Raw genomic sequence first — 20,285 nt, forward strand, 5'->3', positions numbered from 1 at the left:
AAGTTTTTATCATTCCAAGAGATGATAAATTTATTGCAGACATGACTGAAACACTAATTATGTTTTTCCATGAGCATTTTAAGCCAGCTCTTTTAAAAAAGATGTTCTATAAACATTAAGTTTATAAAATAATTGAGCTAATTGTTATTTTTATTTTACAATTTGAGTTTATGTAAAATTTTTCTAGATGGTAAATTTTTTAAATAATAAAAAGAGATTTTGTTTTAAAGATTAAAATTTTTTATTTGCTTACAAATTTACAAACATTTATTCAACTATAGTACAAATTTTAAAACCACTATATTACTTTGAATTGAAGTTCCATAATGAAGACCTTACTGTGTATGCTAGTATACATTCTTAATCTTAGAATTTATAAGCAGACAAAAATTTAAAAATACTATAAATGGAAAACTTAAATTAGGCTAGGGTCTAGAATGAAAAAAACATTATATACAGAATTAATAGAGCTAGACTAACAGTGAAACAAATTAAGCATCTCTGCCAACAATGCATGGTCTAAAATTGCATAACATAAAACATATAAATATAATTTCACTGCCAAGTTTGGTTACTGTCGGATGCATGTGTTGCCTCAAAATCTTATATGTACGAGCCATTCCTATAATACGTTCAATATGTATTCTTTTACTAGATATTTTTCTGTCTCGAGATAACAAACTGCTGCTCAGCTGTGCTTTTCCTCTCATAAAAGTGGGTGTATTTACCACAACATCTTTAGTAATTAGCAAGTCCTGAATGTTAAAACCTCTATCAGCCATTACACAGTCTTTTGCCTCTGTTATTTTACACAGTGAAGACCTTTCTGCAATCTGTCGATCACTTGCAGAACCACCATAGGCTTCTGAAACAAAACTTACTAGACCACCTGGTGTGCAACCTACAACTGCTTTTAATGTGTTGTCATTTTTATATGATGACCATGTAGCCTGCTGTGCAACAGGATTTTTTGGTTTGCTTATTTTGCATTCTAGAGAATCAATGATAACTCTAGTATTTGGAAATTTCATTTTAAAATCTCTAGGCATGTATGTATCAACAAGAGATCTTTCACTCCATATATCCAACTCTTGCCATTGTAAATACATGAAATTGATCCAAGTAATGAAAACGTTTCGTACTGTTTCTTCAGATACACTAAACATCCTACTCAACTCAAAATTTGCTGTATTCAATCTTAATTTTATTAAAGTCAAGAACAACTGGTTTGGCACTGCAAGTGTTACAACCTGAAACTTGTAATATTTTAAGCTGTATGCTGCTGGTCCCAAACTTTGTAGTACAAAATTGAAAGAATTGTAGTTCTCTAACCCAGTATAGTAATGTATAGCATTGTTGTCAAACTCAAATCTTTCAACTGACATTGGGACTTCAAAAGTATGGGTCTGTGTAGTTACACAGACCATAGTGCTTGCCACATTATTTTCAATAAGACAAGTAGCCTTTTCCTCCTCCTCATCTATTATTACTTCTCCTCCTATTTCTAATGTACCAGTATCCATTATATAGCATGCATCATGATTATCTTGAACTTTGCGTTCACGGTTTTCTCTTCTTGCTCGTCTGCTCGCAACCGAAGGTGCCTCTTTTTTAGACCAAAGAAATACATTTGGTACAGCATCAGCCTTCAGTTGTCTCTTTGCTGGGATGTTTCCTAATAAAGTAAAATAAATCTATTTATTTTTCATTTAGCATAAAGAATTAACAATTAAATCCATGATACTATATATATTTTTTATCCTTTGTTAACTTAGCATTAATGCTATGTAAGTGCTCAAAACTAGCCTCTACTGTTAGGGCTTATCACGCCTAGATATTAAAACTAAACAGAGACTTTTGATGTAAACATCAAGTATTTTTCAAGCGAGGTGTTTGAAGCTTCTTAATTGCTAATAGCTTGAAAAAAATATTGTACAGTTATTATAATTCTTTAAATAATGTGCTTACCAAAGATATTAATTTCCTTATACTGATCAGGTGTGAAGTGATTTTTACACACGAGACTGGATGAAGTTGGTTTCCAATTTGCTCTTTTAACGGCGTGAATCCATTTCTTTCGCAATGCTGGATTTTTTGGAAACTTGTGACCACCACTATTAGAACAATGTGGTACACAGCACCACGTACTTGGCATTTTTGAAACTTAAAATATTTATTAGATTTTCGTTTAAAGAAAAAACAAATGGTACTTTACAACCGACAACGTATCGCTTAGTCTGTTTACGACCTCATCGATACTAGCGCCGCGTGCGGAGTAAATTTCACTTTTTTCCCCTATTGTGTATAGCCAGAAAGTTTTTTGGTTGATTAATGCTTATTGAGTGTTTTCAATCTTTGAATGTACTGTAGTATTCCTTACAATGTGTAGTCAATAACGTGGTGTAAAAGTTTGATGAAGTCTACACACTTCAAAATTAACATTACACTTCTTTTAAGAATATTTCTGTATATCTTCGTGTGTTTTGCACCTACGAACGTGCCTGAAATTTAGAAAAGCAGAAATAAAATTTTAATAAATTCACTGAAGAAAATTTTGAAAATTCCTGTTAAACCTTTGTCTTCTTGTTTCACACATTTGAATCATTTTTAAACTGTAAACTACAGTTGCTATGGATTGTAATCAGGGCCGGCCTTCTCGATAAAGGGGCCCGGGTGCAAGAAACTATTTGGGCCCAAATGTTTTTCTAAAATAAAAAAATTTACAAACACGAACATATATTAATGCATGTTTATTTAAAGCGTGATTTTGTTCTTGCTAATACATTAATTACTTCAGAAAAATTACTAAAAATACTGCATTCTTGATAATGTTGGGGCCCCCTCAATCGCGGGGCCCCGGTGCGTAGCATCCGCCGCACCCCCCCCCCCGATGGCCGGCCCTGATTGTAATCGTTACGGTTAAAAAATGTTTGTAAATTTGTTGGTAACGAACTCTTACAATTTCTATCAAGAATAAAATAATCCAGCAACGAGTTGCGTAATTTGTTGGCAAACAAATTTAGAATTGTGGTAGCATCTGTTATAATACGGTATTTTATTGTAAAAACATTTTACATTAATCTTTATCACATTTTATAATAATTACTAAGTTTGAAAGTAGAGATGAGTTTTGTAAAAAAAAAAAAAAAAAAAAATTGTAAATGCTAACGTGTAAAATCGTCATAATTCCGAACTTACCCGAGAAATAACACACGACTCCTTTTTCTCTCCCCACCCTGTCGACCCTTAAGTACAAAATTTAATAGCATCAATCTCTTTAATATACAAATTGAAACTTTTCAATTGTGAAGCTTCCAAGTATGAACAAAATCGTTTATTTCGCATACCAACACAGTAAAATCCATCCATCCATCCATACATACATACATACAAGAAAGACATCGACCGTATATAAAGTGTTTAGTTGGCAGAAAAGGAGGTAAGGGAAAGGGGGGGAAGAAGGAGGGACAGGACATAGACAGTAGAGTAAGGTAAAATTCTTCTAAACGGCATACATGGCTACAGTACCCTCTATGTTTGATGTTGGCGTGCAGTTTTTATGCTGCAAGGCCGTAGTCTAGTGTTGCCAATTTAGGGAAAAAGTCGCTAAATTTGACGAGTTTTTTGCTTTAGTTAGCGCCTTTTTTGAAATTTAGCGATGGAGATTTTTCTAGAGAATTTTTTTAGTAAATTTAGCTACATTTTAGAGATTTTTCACGAAATCAAAAAATTTCATAAAACTATTGAAATTTAATAAATTTCTTCATTTATATTATCTCTAATGTGCAATAATTATGTGCATGAGTCGCAAATCTTATTTTTAATAAGTGGCAACACTAATCAGAGCTCAAGTTTTTTTGTCATGACCAAATATGGTAAACATTTGTAAAGGGGACGGATCTTAATGGACATTATCATCGCGATTAGCAGTAGCAGATCCAATCCTAATTCAAATAGTTTGTCAATTTGCTTAAAGTTTGATAGTGATCGTTGTTACATTCAAAATTTGGGAATCCTTATAAGTTACCTATCCCGCATCGTGAGTAACCAAGTGCTGTAATATAGTGTCATTTTGTGATAATATTATTTACTATTATTTATTGGTATTACAATTTATTATTTATTACCCTGATATCAGTGAAAATGCGAAATAAAGGAAAATACACTCAAAAATTTTGAATAGAATGGCTACGTGACGATAGGTATAAAAACTGATTGCAGGAAACAGAAGGAGAAAATACAAAATGTCGCTGTAAATATTGTAACTGCATTTTGATAGCAAAAGCAAGTGATTTAGAAAAGCATAGGAAAACTCAAAAACATATAAAAGCCGAGTCTTTGTTTAGTATTCAGCGGAGTGCAAATATTCTTCCATTTATGAAAAGTTCAGATGTTCATAGAACAGAGGGAAATATGGCGCTTTTTGTAGCAGAAAGTTGTCCTATAAGTCATGTAGACAAACTAACTAAATTCTGTACAACAAATTTTTCAGATAGCAAAAGTTGTAATAATCTGACTCTTGGACGAACAAAATGCTTAGCCATAATTTCAAATGTTTTAGCACCACATTTTAAAGAAAATTTAATAGTTGATATAGGTGATAGCAACTATAGTTTACTAATTGACAAAAGTAATGACATTTCAATTTCCAAGCTTTTAGGTATTGTGATTAGATATTACTCTCAAATTAAAAAATGCATAAATACAACTTTTTTAGATTTAGTATCACTTAAACAGTGCAATGCTGATGTAATTTGTGAAGCAATTAAATTTTCCTTGAGAAATAATGCCTTGGATTTGCATAAACTCGTTGCGATTGGAACAGATAACGTTTCTGTAATGATAGGAATCAATAATGGTGTATATGCTAAACTCAAAGCCGAAGTACCTGCTTTGATTCTGGTACGTTGCCTCTGTCATTTATTACAATTAGCTATTTCCAATGCTACAAAAAAGGGCCTTCCAAGAAATATAGAATTTCTTATTAAAGAAACATTTAATCGGTTTTCTCATTCTGCGATTAAACAATCCAAATACAAGGAACTCTATTCTTTGATGAATGATAGAAATAAACCATTGAAATTAGTACAAAGTAGTGAGACTCGTTGGATGCAGTAGCGTAGCGTAGTGGGGGCGGTAGGGGAGGCCCGCACCGGGCGACACTTTTAGGGGTCAGCATTTTTTCACAATAAATAATAATATCTTGTAAAAATTTGAACCATTTCATTTCATATTTCTGTCGCACCTACGATTCGGACCGATTGAAATGAGCACGGAATTTTTCATTACTTATTCTATGACGAAACTGGAGATTCCCCTATCTTTAAATGAATGTATAATAATGACATCTTGCTCATTGTAGCGACTGACAACACCGTCTGTACTGAATTGTAGGGATTCCCCGTATTTTATTTAAGAGGGAGCAAAATTTCACTTTGGGTAAATTTCACCGTAGCGTGGGTGCCAGCCACCGTGGGTGGCTGGCACCCACGCTACGCCACTGGTTGGATGTCAATTCAGACCGCTATTGATAGAAATTTGAAACAATGGAATGATTTAAAGGCAAATTTTAATTTGGCCAGAACAAACGAAAGATGTTATACGGCAGAAATTTTGTTCTCAATGTTTGATGATCAAAGAAATTTCTTATTTGTTTTATTTCTTAAACCTGTACTTGATGAAGTTCAGACATTAAATAAAATATTTGAATCTGACTTGTGAGAATAATGATCCTACGAAGTTGCTACAGGACTTGCTAAATTTAATAGAATCTTGTTGTTCTAAGATTGTTATTCCAGGAACAAAAATAACAAATGATGTAATGATTGAAAACCATTTAGCACTCAATCCATATTTGGGTTATCAGTTTGAAACTGAAATAAACAATTCTGCACTGTTAGATAAAGAAAAGAAAAATATTCGTAGTCGCTGCATTGCCTTCCTTTTGTCTCTAATAAAACAACTTCGGCAAAGGTTACCTGACAATATATCAATGTTGAAAACAATGACTTCACTAAGTATTGACATTGTCTCAACCCAGTTAAAAGTGATACAATAAACCTTGCGAAAATGTTTTTCACCGATGATGCAGTATTAACTCGCATTGACATTCAATGGAGGAAAATCCATACAGTCCAGTGGAAAGAAACTTCCAGCACGATAAACCTGTGGATGGAGGTAGCTCAATACCGAGATGCTGCCAGAGAAAATCCCTTTCAAGACTTAGTCAATTTTGTTTTAAAAATTCTTTTATTACCTCACTCAAATGCAGAAGTAGAGCGTTTATTTAGCCAGATGAATATTGTTAAGACCAAACTGTGGAATAGATTGAATATTATTTCACTCAGTAGCATATTAACGATTAGATATGGTTTGAAAAGATTATGAATTGCCAGCAAATGTCATTCGAAAAATAGGCACTTTAAAATCATATCAACATTTACAGTTTGAAGCAGGACCATCTTTTGAACACAATGAAGAAATTGAAGGAGTAATGGAATTTAGCGACGAATGGTCTTTTTAAATAAAGTTAAAAATAGATTACTTAAACAAAAAATAAAAACCTACCTTTAGCTATTTTTGTAGAGAATTTTGAAAATTTTTTAAGCTATTTTTAGACAGTTTTTTGTTTGCTTTTAGCTACTTTTTTTCAGTTGGCAACCCTATCGTAGCCCCCAAAGGATCTAAAACAGGGGTTGTTCAACCCGCGGCCCATGGCAACTTCCAATAAGGTCCAATAAACGTGTAAACAAAACCGACAAATTTTTTAATTTTATTTTTATTTATTCATTTTAACGGCATAAACTCGAAAAAGAAGTTTCACAAAGCTGTAAACCTTTACCCAATTGTACTATTAACTAGCACACGGAAAAATCATTATCCTATGCTCTCTGACTTCTGAAGGCTAAAAAATTCCAAGTCACTAATCCATTTACTCAAAACGGAACGTGGACTGGTATAAAAAAGCAAAAGGGCTAACAAGTTAACGATTTTTATATTATTAATATCAACATGTAATTATTCACGTGACGTTAATCTAATGTATTACTTTAAGCCCACTGCAGAGGTGTTCCACATTCTCACTTATCAGTTTCCTCTATCGTTTCTCCAACATAATAATACGGTATTCCACATGTAAACTACGTTATGATCACTCCTTCTTCCAATAGCTCTTTATCCTATACGGTTCAGTCCTTACAGTCCATAACCTGTTATTTGGAAACATACATTGATTTTCAAAAAATTCTTAATATTTTTCAAAATCTTAACGTACTGGAAAAAAGCAAAATGGCTAACTATTAAGATTTTTATATTATTAATATCAACATGGCAATTATTCACGTGACGATGTAAAAATACTGGAGATGTATTAACTTTAAGCCGCACTGCAGCGAGGTGTTCCGACATTCTCACTTTCAGTTTCCTCTTCGTTTCTCCAACATAATAATTCGGTATTCCACATGTACACTGACGTTTATAGATCACTCCTTCTTCCAATAGCTCTTTATCCTTATAAGGTTCAGTCCTTATCAGTCCAAATAACCTGTTTTTGGGGGACAGACCCAATTTAATTGTATTTTCACAAAAAATTTTTTAATATTTTTCAAAAATATCCTTAATGTACGGAAAAAAGACATAAATATTGATTTTTTGCTTTTTCTTTACTTGATATCTGTTCTCTAAATATTTGTCGTACCAGTTCGTTAACAATCTTCCTGAAATTAATCAATATATCAAGTTTACCTATGAGAAAGAAATATTTGGTAAATTTAATTACTTAGATATAACAATGTATGAGCGTTTTTGAGTGTTGTTCCTTGGGCTCTATTGAGTGTTTTTGACAAGACGTAGTCTTGTCTCAAATTGTTTTTGACAAGACGTAGTCTTGTCAAAAACAATTTGAGTGTTGAACTATTGAGTGTTTTTGACAAGACGTAGTCTTGTCAAAAACACTCAATAGAGCCCAAGAAACACAAAAGTAGATTCAGAAAATAGCTCACCAACACAGGCAAGAAACAGCAGAGGAATACAATCCACACTTACAAAGAAAACCCGAATATTTATGCATTTCTCGACGTTTCAAGGCTCCCCGAGTCAAAAAATCTAAAAATGTTGCCACTGACTGATTCCCTTTGTAAATGTATGAATTCGCTTCCTGGTTGAAAAACTGCTGTCAAAAGATGCACTCGTAAATGGTACCGTAAAAATTTATGATATTAAATCATATAATTCTTTTAGTACATTTTTGTTCAGATTGTCATTAATTATAATATTTTTATGTCTACGGGTGACTTGCCAATATAGTCTGAACATGAATTACTACTACGTAATTTAAATAAATACCGGACAGCTTCTACAGCGAAAATATCTGAATCGTATAAAGCAGCCAAATTTATTAATTTAGAGAATTAATACTCGCTTCGGAAAACTGTTTTTTTTTAATAATATGTAAAATTATTAACATCTAAAAATGATAAAAATTTTAAAAAATTTATGTCTGAAAATCAATCAATATAATTATACTTAAAAGAAAGTTATAATTAAATATAGTTTTGTAAAGAAACGTACATAAACATAACATTGAATATTCTCTACTTTTTAAATCTTAAAACAATGCACTTAGTCAAATAGCTATCTACGAGTCAATGGAAGGAATCATTGGAAGAGTTATACGATATTTTGGTGTGAACACCATCCAGCTAAGTTGGTGCTCTGTAAAGCGCATGAGCCAATGCCTGTAATCTGGCTGCTTTACACCATTCAGATATTTTTGCCGTGGGAAGCTGTCCCGTATTCGACAATACAGCGGTTTCATTGGGAATATGCATACACGAATTTGTATTCGAATATACAATAGCAATCTTATCGTGGATTTTCACGTGTATAAAAGTTTGTAATAAAATACATAATGCAGTTATAATAAAATATTAATTTTAAGTAATTCAAAGTGCATTAAAATATGAAAATAATCGAAAAATACGTATTTATATTTTAGGAAATACAAGGGAAGCGGCGCATCCGCAGCTTCCACGGACGGCACGTTACTGGTAGATAGTACCGTACATACCACACTGAGTAAGAAAAGCTTAGATTAAAAACTGAGCCTTTTCTGAATAAATCCGACAAATAGGTGGAATTTTTGAAGCACTCGCGATTCTGTAAACCGATGTCTTTCAGAGACCGAGTGGATAAAATCACAGAATATTGGTAGTGGGTCGTAGGTTCGTGACTCGCACTACCAGAGAAGTTTTCCGGGTTTTCTTTACGTTAGTGTCCCCTAAATAGGACCAGTTTTCCATGTAAGACCTCCCAAGGGTATCCCCCTCGGCAGATGGGTCCCGTGTCAGTAGCACCTAAATAGAAACCCGTTTTCCATGAAAGATTTCCTCAGAGGCAGATCGCTAACGTTTCGCGTTGCCATATACCAATCATAAATGAACGTAATTTAAAAAAATAATATACGTAATTGTAGAACTTTTCAGCAGTTTTATTATATATGAATAAAGAATAATAAAATGCAAGATGTAAACATAAAGCCAATTTCTTTTGAATTATTTGAATATTTTATAATTAACACAATTATTGGTACAAAAAATAACCCCATTACGTCATTAAGGCATTATGAAACCGGGAGGAGCCGGGAAGGTTATGCAACTCGTTGATAAATATTTTTAAACAATAATTTATTTTTATTTAATTATTCAAAATAATTATTTAAGCATGAATATTTTATTGCAATAATTATGTTTAATAATTAATTGTTTGATTATCAGCGTGTAATTTTCATTGATTTGATTATTTGAATGAGAATTTTGATAAATTTTTATGAACGAAAAGAAGTATTAATGTCCTCATAAATTTTCTTTAGAAATAATCACATTATTTGAAATTTGAAGAGAATTTCGTGAACGTGAATACTTTGGATATCTTTTCCGTAATACGGAGGAATCTGGTGAAAAATAAATTTAGCACCATTGCTACTTTGATTATATTCTTTGTTGTCAACCAAACAGGTTACGAATGGACTAGTGTTAAGTGGTTCATGAGCATGCATTGTCACTACGTATGAATCTTCTGCCGCCAAAAATTTTGGAACAGTTAACATTATTCTGCAGTTTCCATCATCCCTGTAAGTTACTACTTCACCATACGCGAGAATTACTTGTTTTGTAGACTCCACAATTATCCAAATAGAGAAGCATTGGTTACGCTTCAGTAGATGATAAGAACTGCGAAGACATATTTCCATGCCACAAAACCAAATTTCCTCTTTCTGGAGAGTAAGACAAAAGCCCAAATACGCTGTTTGTTTCGCTTCGTACTTTTTTCGATTGCAATCGATGATGCAAACATGATAAGGCAAGTTTAATCTGCTTTCTTCACTGCACCAACTGGGAAGATCCGAAGAACTTTTTGGATTTTTGATCTTCTCTAGTATTTGAAAGATTTCTTCTTTTGTAAAAATAGCAGATTGAGCCGGGCCTTCACGGAATTCTTTCTCCGACATTGACAAAAATTTCACATGAGGAAGTAAAGGGTTTATGATATGGCGTATGTTTTTTGCGTTTGTTTCTACATTGCTTCTTTTGCATTCTTCTTTAGACCATTCAAATAGGGCTTCGAATAATGTTACTTCGGAATATAATTTTAATTTTAATTGAGAAATTGTTTCTACCATTTCGAATGTCAGATACTGAAAATGGGATGCCTGTAAAAGGTAATTTGCATCGTTTTGTATGAACTGTTTACAATAATTTATTATATTGGTGTACGAATCGTTAAGTGCGTCTTCGAAAATTTTAAACACGTTTTCGGTATTAATGTAATTAATGATATAATTATCCAATATTTTAGAGATATTGTCGAACCGATAAATCTTCGATGCTTTTCGCATGGCCATGGCTATTTTCAATGATGGAATTTTGGTGGAGTTTTTGACTGTTGTCTTTGGCATTTTGGATTGGTGATAAAGTCTGTAACGATAAACCAAAATTATCTTAATTTGGTGTAAGTGCAGTCTACAGTAATAAAAATTATATATTTTATTTTAAGACTTTCACATACGGATCAATTAGAGCCCATCAGTAACCGAATGGATAACATACCACTGAACTTTGGAGTTAGTCGCAGGTTAGCGCCTCTCTTGATTTTTACTTGTAGGGCACTTGAAGGCATTAGTACACGAAGATTCAAAATAAAGTTCACTTTCGTGCATAGAATCTAATACATGAGTTCAGCTTGAGTAAAAGAGAAGCATTCGTACGTGGTATAGTCAGCCAAAGCAAGTCAATGGCAGCCAACGTTAAGTCACTGGCTTCCATTAGATAAGCAGTTACATAAACAAGCCAATGGCTTAACACGTTTCATTTGAAACGAATTGTGTCATGGCTTGTTTATCCGAAAGTATTCAAGCCACTTTACGAGGTTACGGGCTTCTTATCCACGCGGACTTATCCTCGTCATTCTTATAACTCTAATCGTATAATCCTCATAAATGTTAATGTAAATACGCAGCTAAAATACTAATTACAAGTGTTTAAATTTGATACTGCAGAAACTGATGAACATTATAATCTTATAAGAATGAGAATGGAACCCTGTTCTTTAACCTACCTAAGCGATAGAAAATTTCCGAAGTAGAACACCATTTATATAGAACATATATTATAAAATTATATGATACTGTTATAATAGGGCCCATCAGTGGTCGACTGGTTAAAACAACTGAACACATGTAGTTAGTGATGAGTTCGCGCCTGTTTAACAGGTTGACCACGTAGATTTTTCCAGATTTTTCACATATTTGTAACATCTAAATAGGGGCCAGTTTCCCTTAAAAAGCTCTCCCGAGAGGCATCGTCCACGTATCGCGTTACCTTATACAAGCAAATTATAAATGTTATAATATATTTGAAATTTTTTCCATTTTTGCAAAAAATTTAAGATTACAAAGAAAGCACACAAAAAACTCGTACGTTCCTTATATTTATTTGAACAATTCGTTTATGTCGTTACCCATAAGGTCAGATGGCCGAGCGGTTGAAATATTAGCCTGCCGTTCAGAGAACCTGAGATCAGATCAAAATACCCCAAAAATTTTTCGGAAAAATTCGCCTGGCATATGGATATGTCAGGTCCCTCCCTTACTGTACCAGACGCCTCATTTTAGACATGGCCGAACCCATAAGCGGCTTGCTAAAAGAAAAGGGTTCCCTTTTTTTCAATAATCATCGCAGATTCTGTCAGGCCACAATGGATACAGCCTATTGTTGGTGAGGGGCAAGTATTGATATATCTGACCGTAGAAAATTTCTGAGGAGTCGTTCACCAGAACTCGATCCAGGATCCAACAGACCCGTAAACTAAAGTTTTTAAACTTATTTTATAACTTTTTAACTTATAAAAAATTGTGTTTTACCTTAAAATTAAAGAGAAGACTACTGGTTCGACGTCAGAAAGAGATATTACCAAAGGCGTTTTGGATTGTTTACTACAAAGCAATTCGTCGAAGTGAGTACTGAGATCCAAAAGAATGTATTTCCTTACGACAAAAGTTCTTCCTCCCACTATGACGTCGACGTCCTTTGTGACATCTGATAACATTTCCGGTGAAATGGAAGAGCTAAATCTGTTGCAAATATATATATACATATATCATATATAAAACAAAAACATTAATAATCAGAAAATATATACTAAGATGAAACATGTACAGTACATCTGTACTAAATATCACTGCTGAACGATTTACAGCTAACTGTATTTAAGCTAATTAAATTTAAAACTTTATGTGTCATTATTATCATCTATTTTATTTTGTCACGGGTTCCATCTTATGTTAGACTTGTAAAATTATCAGAGATTCCCTTCAGAAAGTTAATTTATTCCAGCAGAATATGATGATAAACAACAGTTAGATGATACCATCATCAGGGACCGGCGATTTTTTACTTTCTTTGCTGTTGTGTATAACAGAAAGTATGGCGATTGGTCAGAAATGACTGCTCAAAATTTTTACACTTTTGGACTCAGGGGACCTAGAAACATCGAGAAACAAAAGAATTCGGGAGTGTTTTCTTTAGGTATGGATGTCATTGTGGGTGGACACGATTTTATTCACCCACTTAGGAACTTACACCTGTGCCTCTCGTCGAAAATTTCTGAAATTTTGCTGGGAGGTTCGTGTATTAGAGGCATTGATGCTGTTAAATTTTAGAAGTCTAAGGTCGAGGAGGTAGAGAGATAGAAAAAGGGTCGTGTGTCATATCCCGAGTAGGATCGGACATAATGAAGATTTTTCTCGTGATTAGCATTTACATTTTATTTATTTATTTATTTATTTTATAAAACTCATCTCTACCCTTAAAATCAAGCTTTTTGTTATTTGTCAAAATTATTAATAAACAAGCTTTTTGCCATTTTATAACAGTTATTATATTTATATCTATATTTATTTAAAATATTTATTATAATATAAGTTAATAATATAAAAAGTTTATAGTTTATATAAGATGTTCCATTACTCTTCGAACCATAGAAGTTATGTAGTTCTTTTTTATTGTTTTCCAGGTAAAGCATGGCTCCAGGTAGAAGAACGAATTCGAGTTATTTGGTGGTGATGACCCGCATTCAGCGTGAGGTTATTGAAGAGCTTAACACGTTGTATTAAGATGGCTATGTTGTGAGGGACGATGCATCCTGTTAAACTCTTCAGTAACTTTGTCCTGACTGTGGATTCTCACCATCAAAATAACAAATTTGTTCCGCCTTACTCAGGTTAAAGTAGCGAAGCTCTGGTTCGTTAATACTAGGGTTTCTCATTTTCCGGTGTTTTGCTTGTGCCGGGATTCCGGGATAAAAGTGAACTGTTTCCCGGGATCCCGGGAAATCCGAGGGCAAAATAAATTATTTTTAAGATATACAAAAATATCATGAAATCAAATGATATAATTATTTTTTATTTTTTAAAGTAATTTAATACGTTCTGCAACCTCCAAAATCATATTAATAATGCTGTGTAAGATATATATTAAAAATTACCTTTGAATTACGTAGAAATTTTCACAAATAGAAAAAGTTTATTAAAGTTTGCTGGAAACTGCATACAACAACAACAAAAAAAATGCTTTGAATTGAGATGAAAATTTAAAAAAAAACAGATCAAACTTCTAACTTAAAAGGTAATTTTTGTTTTTTTAAATAAAATATAATACAAAATATTTTAAATTTTTATAAGATTTTAAAAAGCAAAGATGGTCAATACTCCGATCACTCAATCTAATTCTTATTTTAGTAATGTAAAGTCTTGCTACCGAGAATGCATTTTCCGATTCAATTGATGCGATTGGAATCGTGTTTAATGCATTTAAGAGAAGACAGTTGTGGTTTTTCACCTGTAGCTGGAAGATTTTTAGTTCATTTTTGAGATTGTATACTTCTTTTGTTCTTTAGTATTCTTGATTGTCTACCTCGACTGCTTTAATAGAAACATCATAGCCCAATAATTCGACAGTTCGTTTGTCTTTAATAATTAGGTTATGAAGAAAAACTTCATACTTGCAGACTTCGTACTCGTTTGTATCCTTGCCCAATTTGCACAATTTGGCGTTACGCAGTTATTGAAGCTACTGGGCATGGTTAAAAATTAAGACAGCATAAGCACAATTATTCCAGATATTACTGGTAAAGAATTTTGAGAGTCCTGCCACAAATAAGCTACGTATTGATTATTGACTATTTGTGACGCGCCATAACGAGGAAAAATTAAAAAAACCAATAACTAGGTTTAAAATTAATAAATAAAAATGTATTCTGATAGTTTGAGTTAGTTATACTTTCTATTTGCAAAATTTCCTCAACCTTAACAAAAAATAAGAAAAAAGTGAATTTTTAAGAAATTTGCGGGATTTCCCGGATTAAAAAAACAACCGGGATTCCGTTTGGGAAACCCTAGTTGATACCTTATTCTGTTCATTACGCATAGCCTGAATTGCCTCTGTCAATTAGTTAATTAATTAATCTGCATTCTTTCAAATTTTGTCAGTTTTTTTCCTTTATTTTATCTTTTTTTCGTATGTCTTTTGCTGAAATCTGTAGGAGCATTGATCTGACGTTAAATCAGAATTTGAAGTTTCTTGCATAGTATAAGATAAACTTTTCTATTGTTTGTGGGTGCCGCTGGTTGGTAAAATTTAGTTATTTAATGGTTTGTTTTTATTTATAATGTCAAAATAACACCTTTAATCTTTAAATTTAAATAAGTTTCAGAATAATAGAAAAAAATACGCATTAGAAGAGTAATGACATTTAAAGGAGCTCTATTTTTAATCGATGATTACTGTTTTTAGATGTGTTTTTCAGGTGTAAACAATCGAATGCGCTGTCAAGATACTGTACATAAAAATATTATAAAATATTTTTAAAAAGAATAGAAATTTTCTTACATTTCTTGTGCAGATAGGGATGCCATTTTGATGTTCCCGAGACATTCAATTTGGCAACTGTCGTTTGACTGAAATGTTGAAGCAGACATTCTATTGTTTAAGATATTATTGTGTTTCGAGTCAACAATATAATTAAAATATTTTGTAATTGTTTGAAAAAACGCAATACACGTAAAGAAAAGAATGCAAAATATTTATGACGTAAATAATTAATTTACTAAATTTGAGCTTTTGAAAATAAATAGAATTATTACATAAGGTAATATTTTATATTAATTCAATAATATATATTTTGTGCGGAAGTCATATGATAAATTTACATACATACATACTATCATTGCCTGCTTCATATCCCATAAGAGGAATGAAGCAGGCAAGAGAAATCACACGTACACATTTCTTCATTTATTAGATTCCTCCAGACACTACTGTCTCTGCATGTTTCATATTTTTCCTAGCACAGTTTTTCACATATTTCATGCTTATAATCATTCTCTACTTCAAATGCTCGTGTACATGATCATGCTCCTGTGTTGTTTTTCTTTCACTCTTGCCAAATATAATCTCTTCATTCATTATCTCGACCCAATCACCATAAAGCAGACTCGCTCACCTTTCTCTCTCGTGCCACATTCTTCCGCAATATCCTCATTCCCTGCTCGTCACTCTACACTCTCCTCTCAAATATCTCATTGCACACGCAGTGACGCGACAATATTACTAGGTATTTTAGGAAAAAAAACCCAAATTGACCCCAAATATATATACAACAATCAATAGTAATTGCTATATGATCAGAATCCGTTTACCTTTCTTCTTCGTTGAAATGTGGATTTAATCGGTTTCCATGAGTTGCAAACATACAATTAATAAAGATAAAACATCCCGCTAGTAAAAAAAAACAAACTTCTTATGTAAATAAGTTATTTTTTAATGTAGCCAAAACGTTCGGTGGTATAACCTGGCAATGAGCGAGTCTACATAACCGTTACTAGAGAGCGCTGATATCATCGAGCGGTTTAACAATAGTTTCACCTCTTACCGTATACACGCTTTGGTTAAATCCATTGATGATTTGAGGCGCGTTAGAACCGCTAACTTAAATCTTAGATGTAAACAGGATCAATCAACCGGATGTAAACTAAAATTGATTTATTTTACTTTAAATGGTTTATCTACACCCTGGCTTGCTACACTCGATAATGAAGGTTTTACTTGTAGTTAGGACAATGCAATTTAATTATCACGTTTCAGCAGTTTAATGTAATTAAGCCATTCAAGCGTAATAAAAAAAATTAATTAATTAAATTTTCTATCTATTATTGGTTATTCTACTACTTTACAATCGATAGAACGAAAATCGAAATTCTTAAAGTAATTGTTATAAATTTAATGTTTAATGATAATAATGATTAATTTCAAGTTGAACATTACCATAAATTAGCAGTAGATCTTTTTATTATCTTACACTAATCAGTCATATTAAATTGTTGTTATAAAACAAAAATTAAATTTGGCATAATCGTGTAAACACAGAAATTAGAATATTACCACCATTTTTATAATTGTATTAAATTAAAGTATAATAATTATCTGAAGATTATAAACATTTTTTGCGAGAAATTCTATAAATGCTGATGACATTCTATCGGTATTTATTGTACAGTACAAAGATAGGGTAGATGGAATAAGACAAGTAGCGCGTGGATCGACAGTGCAACATAAGTTCGTGTAAAGATTTGGCTCTCTTCCCTCTGGGCACTAAAACGGCCTTTCTAGCAAGCCCATCATGGATTCGGCCAAGCACACAATTGGGAGGCCAGGTGGTGAGGAACGGAACCTCGAAATTTTTCTGGGGGTTATTCGATCCGTTCGGATTTGATTCCGGGTCCTCTCAAATTTGATTCTCGGTCCGCTCGGTCATCCGGCTGTCTATATATGTTTGGTTGTACTTATGAGTAGTTATAGTCAAATACTACTGTACTATTTCCCCTGATTCCTGAGCAACGAGAGTCGCTTGTTTGCATTGTTTATAGTATTAATAAAAATAATAATCTTAATCCTTTTAATATTTAAAATAATAAGATTATTATTCAAACCAATTGAATCGAAAATACTTTATCACGTACCATTTTTTTAATAAAAATTATATTGAAATATCCAACCTGATATAAATATCAATATAATAGCCTTGTAATTTGGATCTGATTTAATACGCAATAATATTTCCTCACTTCTACAAATGCCTCTAAACTGGTGTCACGGTTTCTACTGGGTTCTTCCGCTATTTTAAATTTTCCAAGGCAAATTTGAACTAATGTAATTGCGCGTGATCGAATGACGCTATTTTCTTGTATATTCGTTTACCTGTTTTCAGCTTCTGTCTTCAATTTCGGTAGTTGTGGAGTTGCTACTTAAGAAAAACAGACGACGTAAACAAAAAAAATATCAAAGAAAATAATAGCAAGACTGTGACAACTGCACAAAATAAGCGTATTGTAATCGATCTGGTATCAAGAGATCCTACCATCCTACCCGCCAGTGGCCGAGAAAACAAAACCTCTCTCCAAGAGATGGCCATGTGGAGTTTTTTGGATTTTCTTCATGTTTGTAACGTTTCTTGCTACATAGGGGCCAGTTTCCCAGAAAAGATCTCCGTGGAGGTATCCCCTCTACAGATCACCCATGTGTTGTATTGCCGTAACCAAATAAACCAAACGAAACCAATCAAGAGATTCTCAAATTAGTTCTGGAAAAATTGCAAATTAATCCAGAATCAGTCAGTCAACTGCCCGTTGTTTGAATTTTGCGTGTTGTAAATTGTCATCGTACCATTTCATATAATTTAAGATCTGTTTCAAGAGTTGTTGGAACTCAATTGTATTATTCTACAAATAGATGCAGATAAGGATTCAACGCCTCCATGTTTTTAAATTTTTATTATTTTCGAACAAAGTAACATGTGCGATTTCAACAAGATGAAGTACTGATCCATTATGCCAGTGATTCTCAAAGTGGGGTTTTGATCACGCCCCTTGGGGTCGTGATCATTTTTCACGACCCCCAAGGGGGTCGTGAAAAATATTTGGGGGTCGCTGAAAAATTGATGCCAGATCAATTTTTTCAAATATTTTATAAATTTACTATGGATTCATGTTTAGAAATAATAGAAATAAAAAATATATAAAATAATTTTTACTTAAATAAATTGCACATATAAATAATAAAAATAATATACATATTTAAATACGAGCCTAATCCCCTCTCTCAGGGATGTTTTTTCACACATACTTATTCTTCGGGGGTCCTTTGAAATTTTTAAGTGCAGAAGGGGGGTCGCGGTCCAAAAACTTTGAGAAACACTGCCTTATGCCAATGTCACTAAAGCAGCAGCAAATGAACGGTGAGCTGATGTTCTAACTAACCTCATTTCACTTTATTTGTGGGATCATGTGAAGAATGAGAATATGAAAACATCTACAACCAAGAAAGACATGAAACAAAGAATTACGCAAACGTGTGAATCCGTATCACTGAAGCTGCCTCAAGAAAATATAATTAAATAATTACTAAAAGCATAGAAGTAAATGCTCTTTCTTTTTTAACTTTTAAATTTAAAACGGATGTTACATACTTTCTAGCGTCTTTGTGCTATTCCAGGGCGAAATCGTAAAAAGCATTTTCAAATTTGGATGGATGGGCTGATGGATAAGGCAACGCAATACTTGTTAAGGAGCCTTCCGTAAAGACTTTCTATGGGAAATTAGCCCCTATTTCAGTGTTACACAGTAAATAAACCGCGAAAAACCTACCGTTGACGTGGCCGAGCCCACGATCAGTGTTCAGTGGTTTTATCTCTCTGGCACTAGTGGGTATTCTGCAACTTTGATAATCTTCTCGACACATTAACTAAATTTTCAAGAAATCCATATTTCAATTAATATCTTGCTTCCTCCACACTTATCGCACGTGAAGTTAATTAAAGAGCCTCCTAGATTAAACGATTTTATGCGACGAATCCAGTTCACCCCATTACGTTGACCATATAATTATTTTTCTTTATGTTTATTACTTTCATTTTGTGAAAAGCATAAGCGCTTCTCTAGAATAGTTAAAGTCACAACTCTTTATAAAACAGAAAATTCTGGCAGGTACCATCACATTCCGTTTTAAATAAGTTTTATTATGTTACTTAATTTTTTATCTACAAGATGGCGTTGCTGTATTTGTAGAATTTCTAGTCGCATACAGCACTGCCTTTAAAGAAAATGCGACATATTTGGTCCTTTCACTATGTAATATTTACAGTTTATATTTCAGAATGGCTATTTATTAGTGCATTTTTATTTAGTTTTATACAACAGCATGCCATTTTAAATAGAAATTAATTAATATGTTATGCAATGAATAAAAGCAGTAACAATCGGACTAAATATGGCGGATTGACTTTAAAGTGCAATCATTTATATATTAATATTTATAGACTAACAAATTGCAAGATATAATTTTAGTAGCGCCATCTTTTAGAAAACTAAATAACTAATAAAAAATTATTTTTATGAATTTTTGTTCAACTATGGCATATTTCTAGGTCATTATTAAAATTTGACAATAAAGGTATTAATATAAAATATAGCTTTGAATTAATTTAATATAAATTTACTCTTGTGTAAAAATAAAGCAATAAATTTATACCTTCCTTAAACTAAATACAGTAAAACCTGTCTAAGGCGGTCTCTGTACAAAATATTCACAGAAACTTATGTAAATGGAAATAAATTGCCGAACGACATGTAAGGATGTAAATAGTTAGCATAAATTAATAGTTATTAACATTTTTAT

General features: G+C 32.6%; 2 protein-coding genes across 3 annotated transcripts; both read right to left on the minus strand.

Moving 5' to 3' along the window:
- Nucleotides 1-223: 223 nt before the first annotated feature.
- On the minus strand, nucleotides 224-2,195 carry LOC136969916 (uncharacterized). Its single transcript, XM_067264226.1, has 2 exons — nucleotides 1,969-2,195; nucleotides 224-1,675 (listed from the first exon to the last, which is right to left on the minus strand). Exons 1-2 carry the CDS (start codon nucleotides 2,153-2,155, stop codon nucleotides 492-494), a joined length of 1,371 nt encoding a protein of 456 aa, XP_067120327.1. The 5' UTR covers nucleotides 2,156-2,195; the 3' UTR covers nucleotides 224-491.
- Nucleotides 2,196-9,733: 7,538 nt separating this feature from the next.
- LOC136969917 (BTB/POZ domain-containing protein 2-like) lies at nucleotides 9,734-15,565 on the minus strand. Of its 2 annotated transcripts, XM_067264228.1 has the most exons (3): nucleotides 15,444-15,565; nucleotides 12,419-12,628; nucleotides 9,734-10,973 (listed from the first exon to the last, which is right to left on the minus strand). In XM_067264228.1, exons 1-3 carry the CDS (start codon nucleotides 15,530-15,532, stop codon nucleotides 9,875-9,877), a joined length of 1,398 nt encoding a protein of 465 aa, XP_067120329.1. In that variant the 5' UTR covers nucleotides 15,533-15,565; the 3' UTR covers nucleotides 9,734-9,874. The 2 variants fall into 2 exon arrangements, with proteins under 2 accessions (XP_067120329.1, XP_067120330.1); XM_067264229.1 differs by lacking the exon at nucleotides 12,419-12,628.
- Nucleotides 15,566-20,285: the final 4,720 nt, after the last annotated feature.

Source organism: Centruroides vittatus, unplaced genomic scaffold (genome assembly GCF_030686945.1).
Source record: "Centruroides vittatus isolate TY-2023 unplaced genomic scaffold, ASM3068694v2 contig_1824, whole genome shotgun sequence".
NCBI classification, from domain to species: Eukaryota; Metazoa; Arthropoda; class Arachnida; order Scorpiones; family Buthidae; genus Centruroides; species Centruroides vittatus.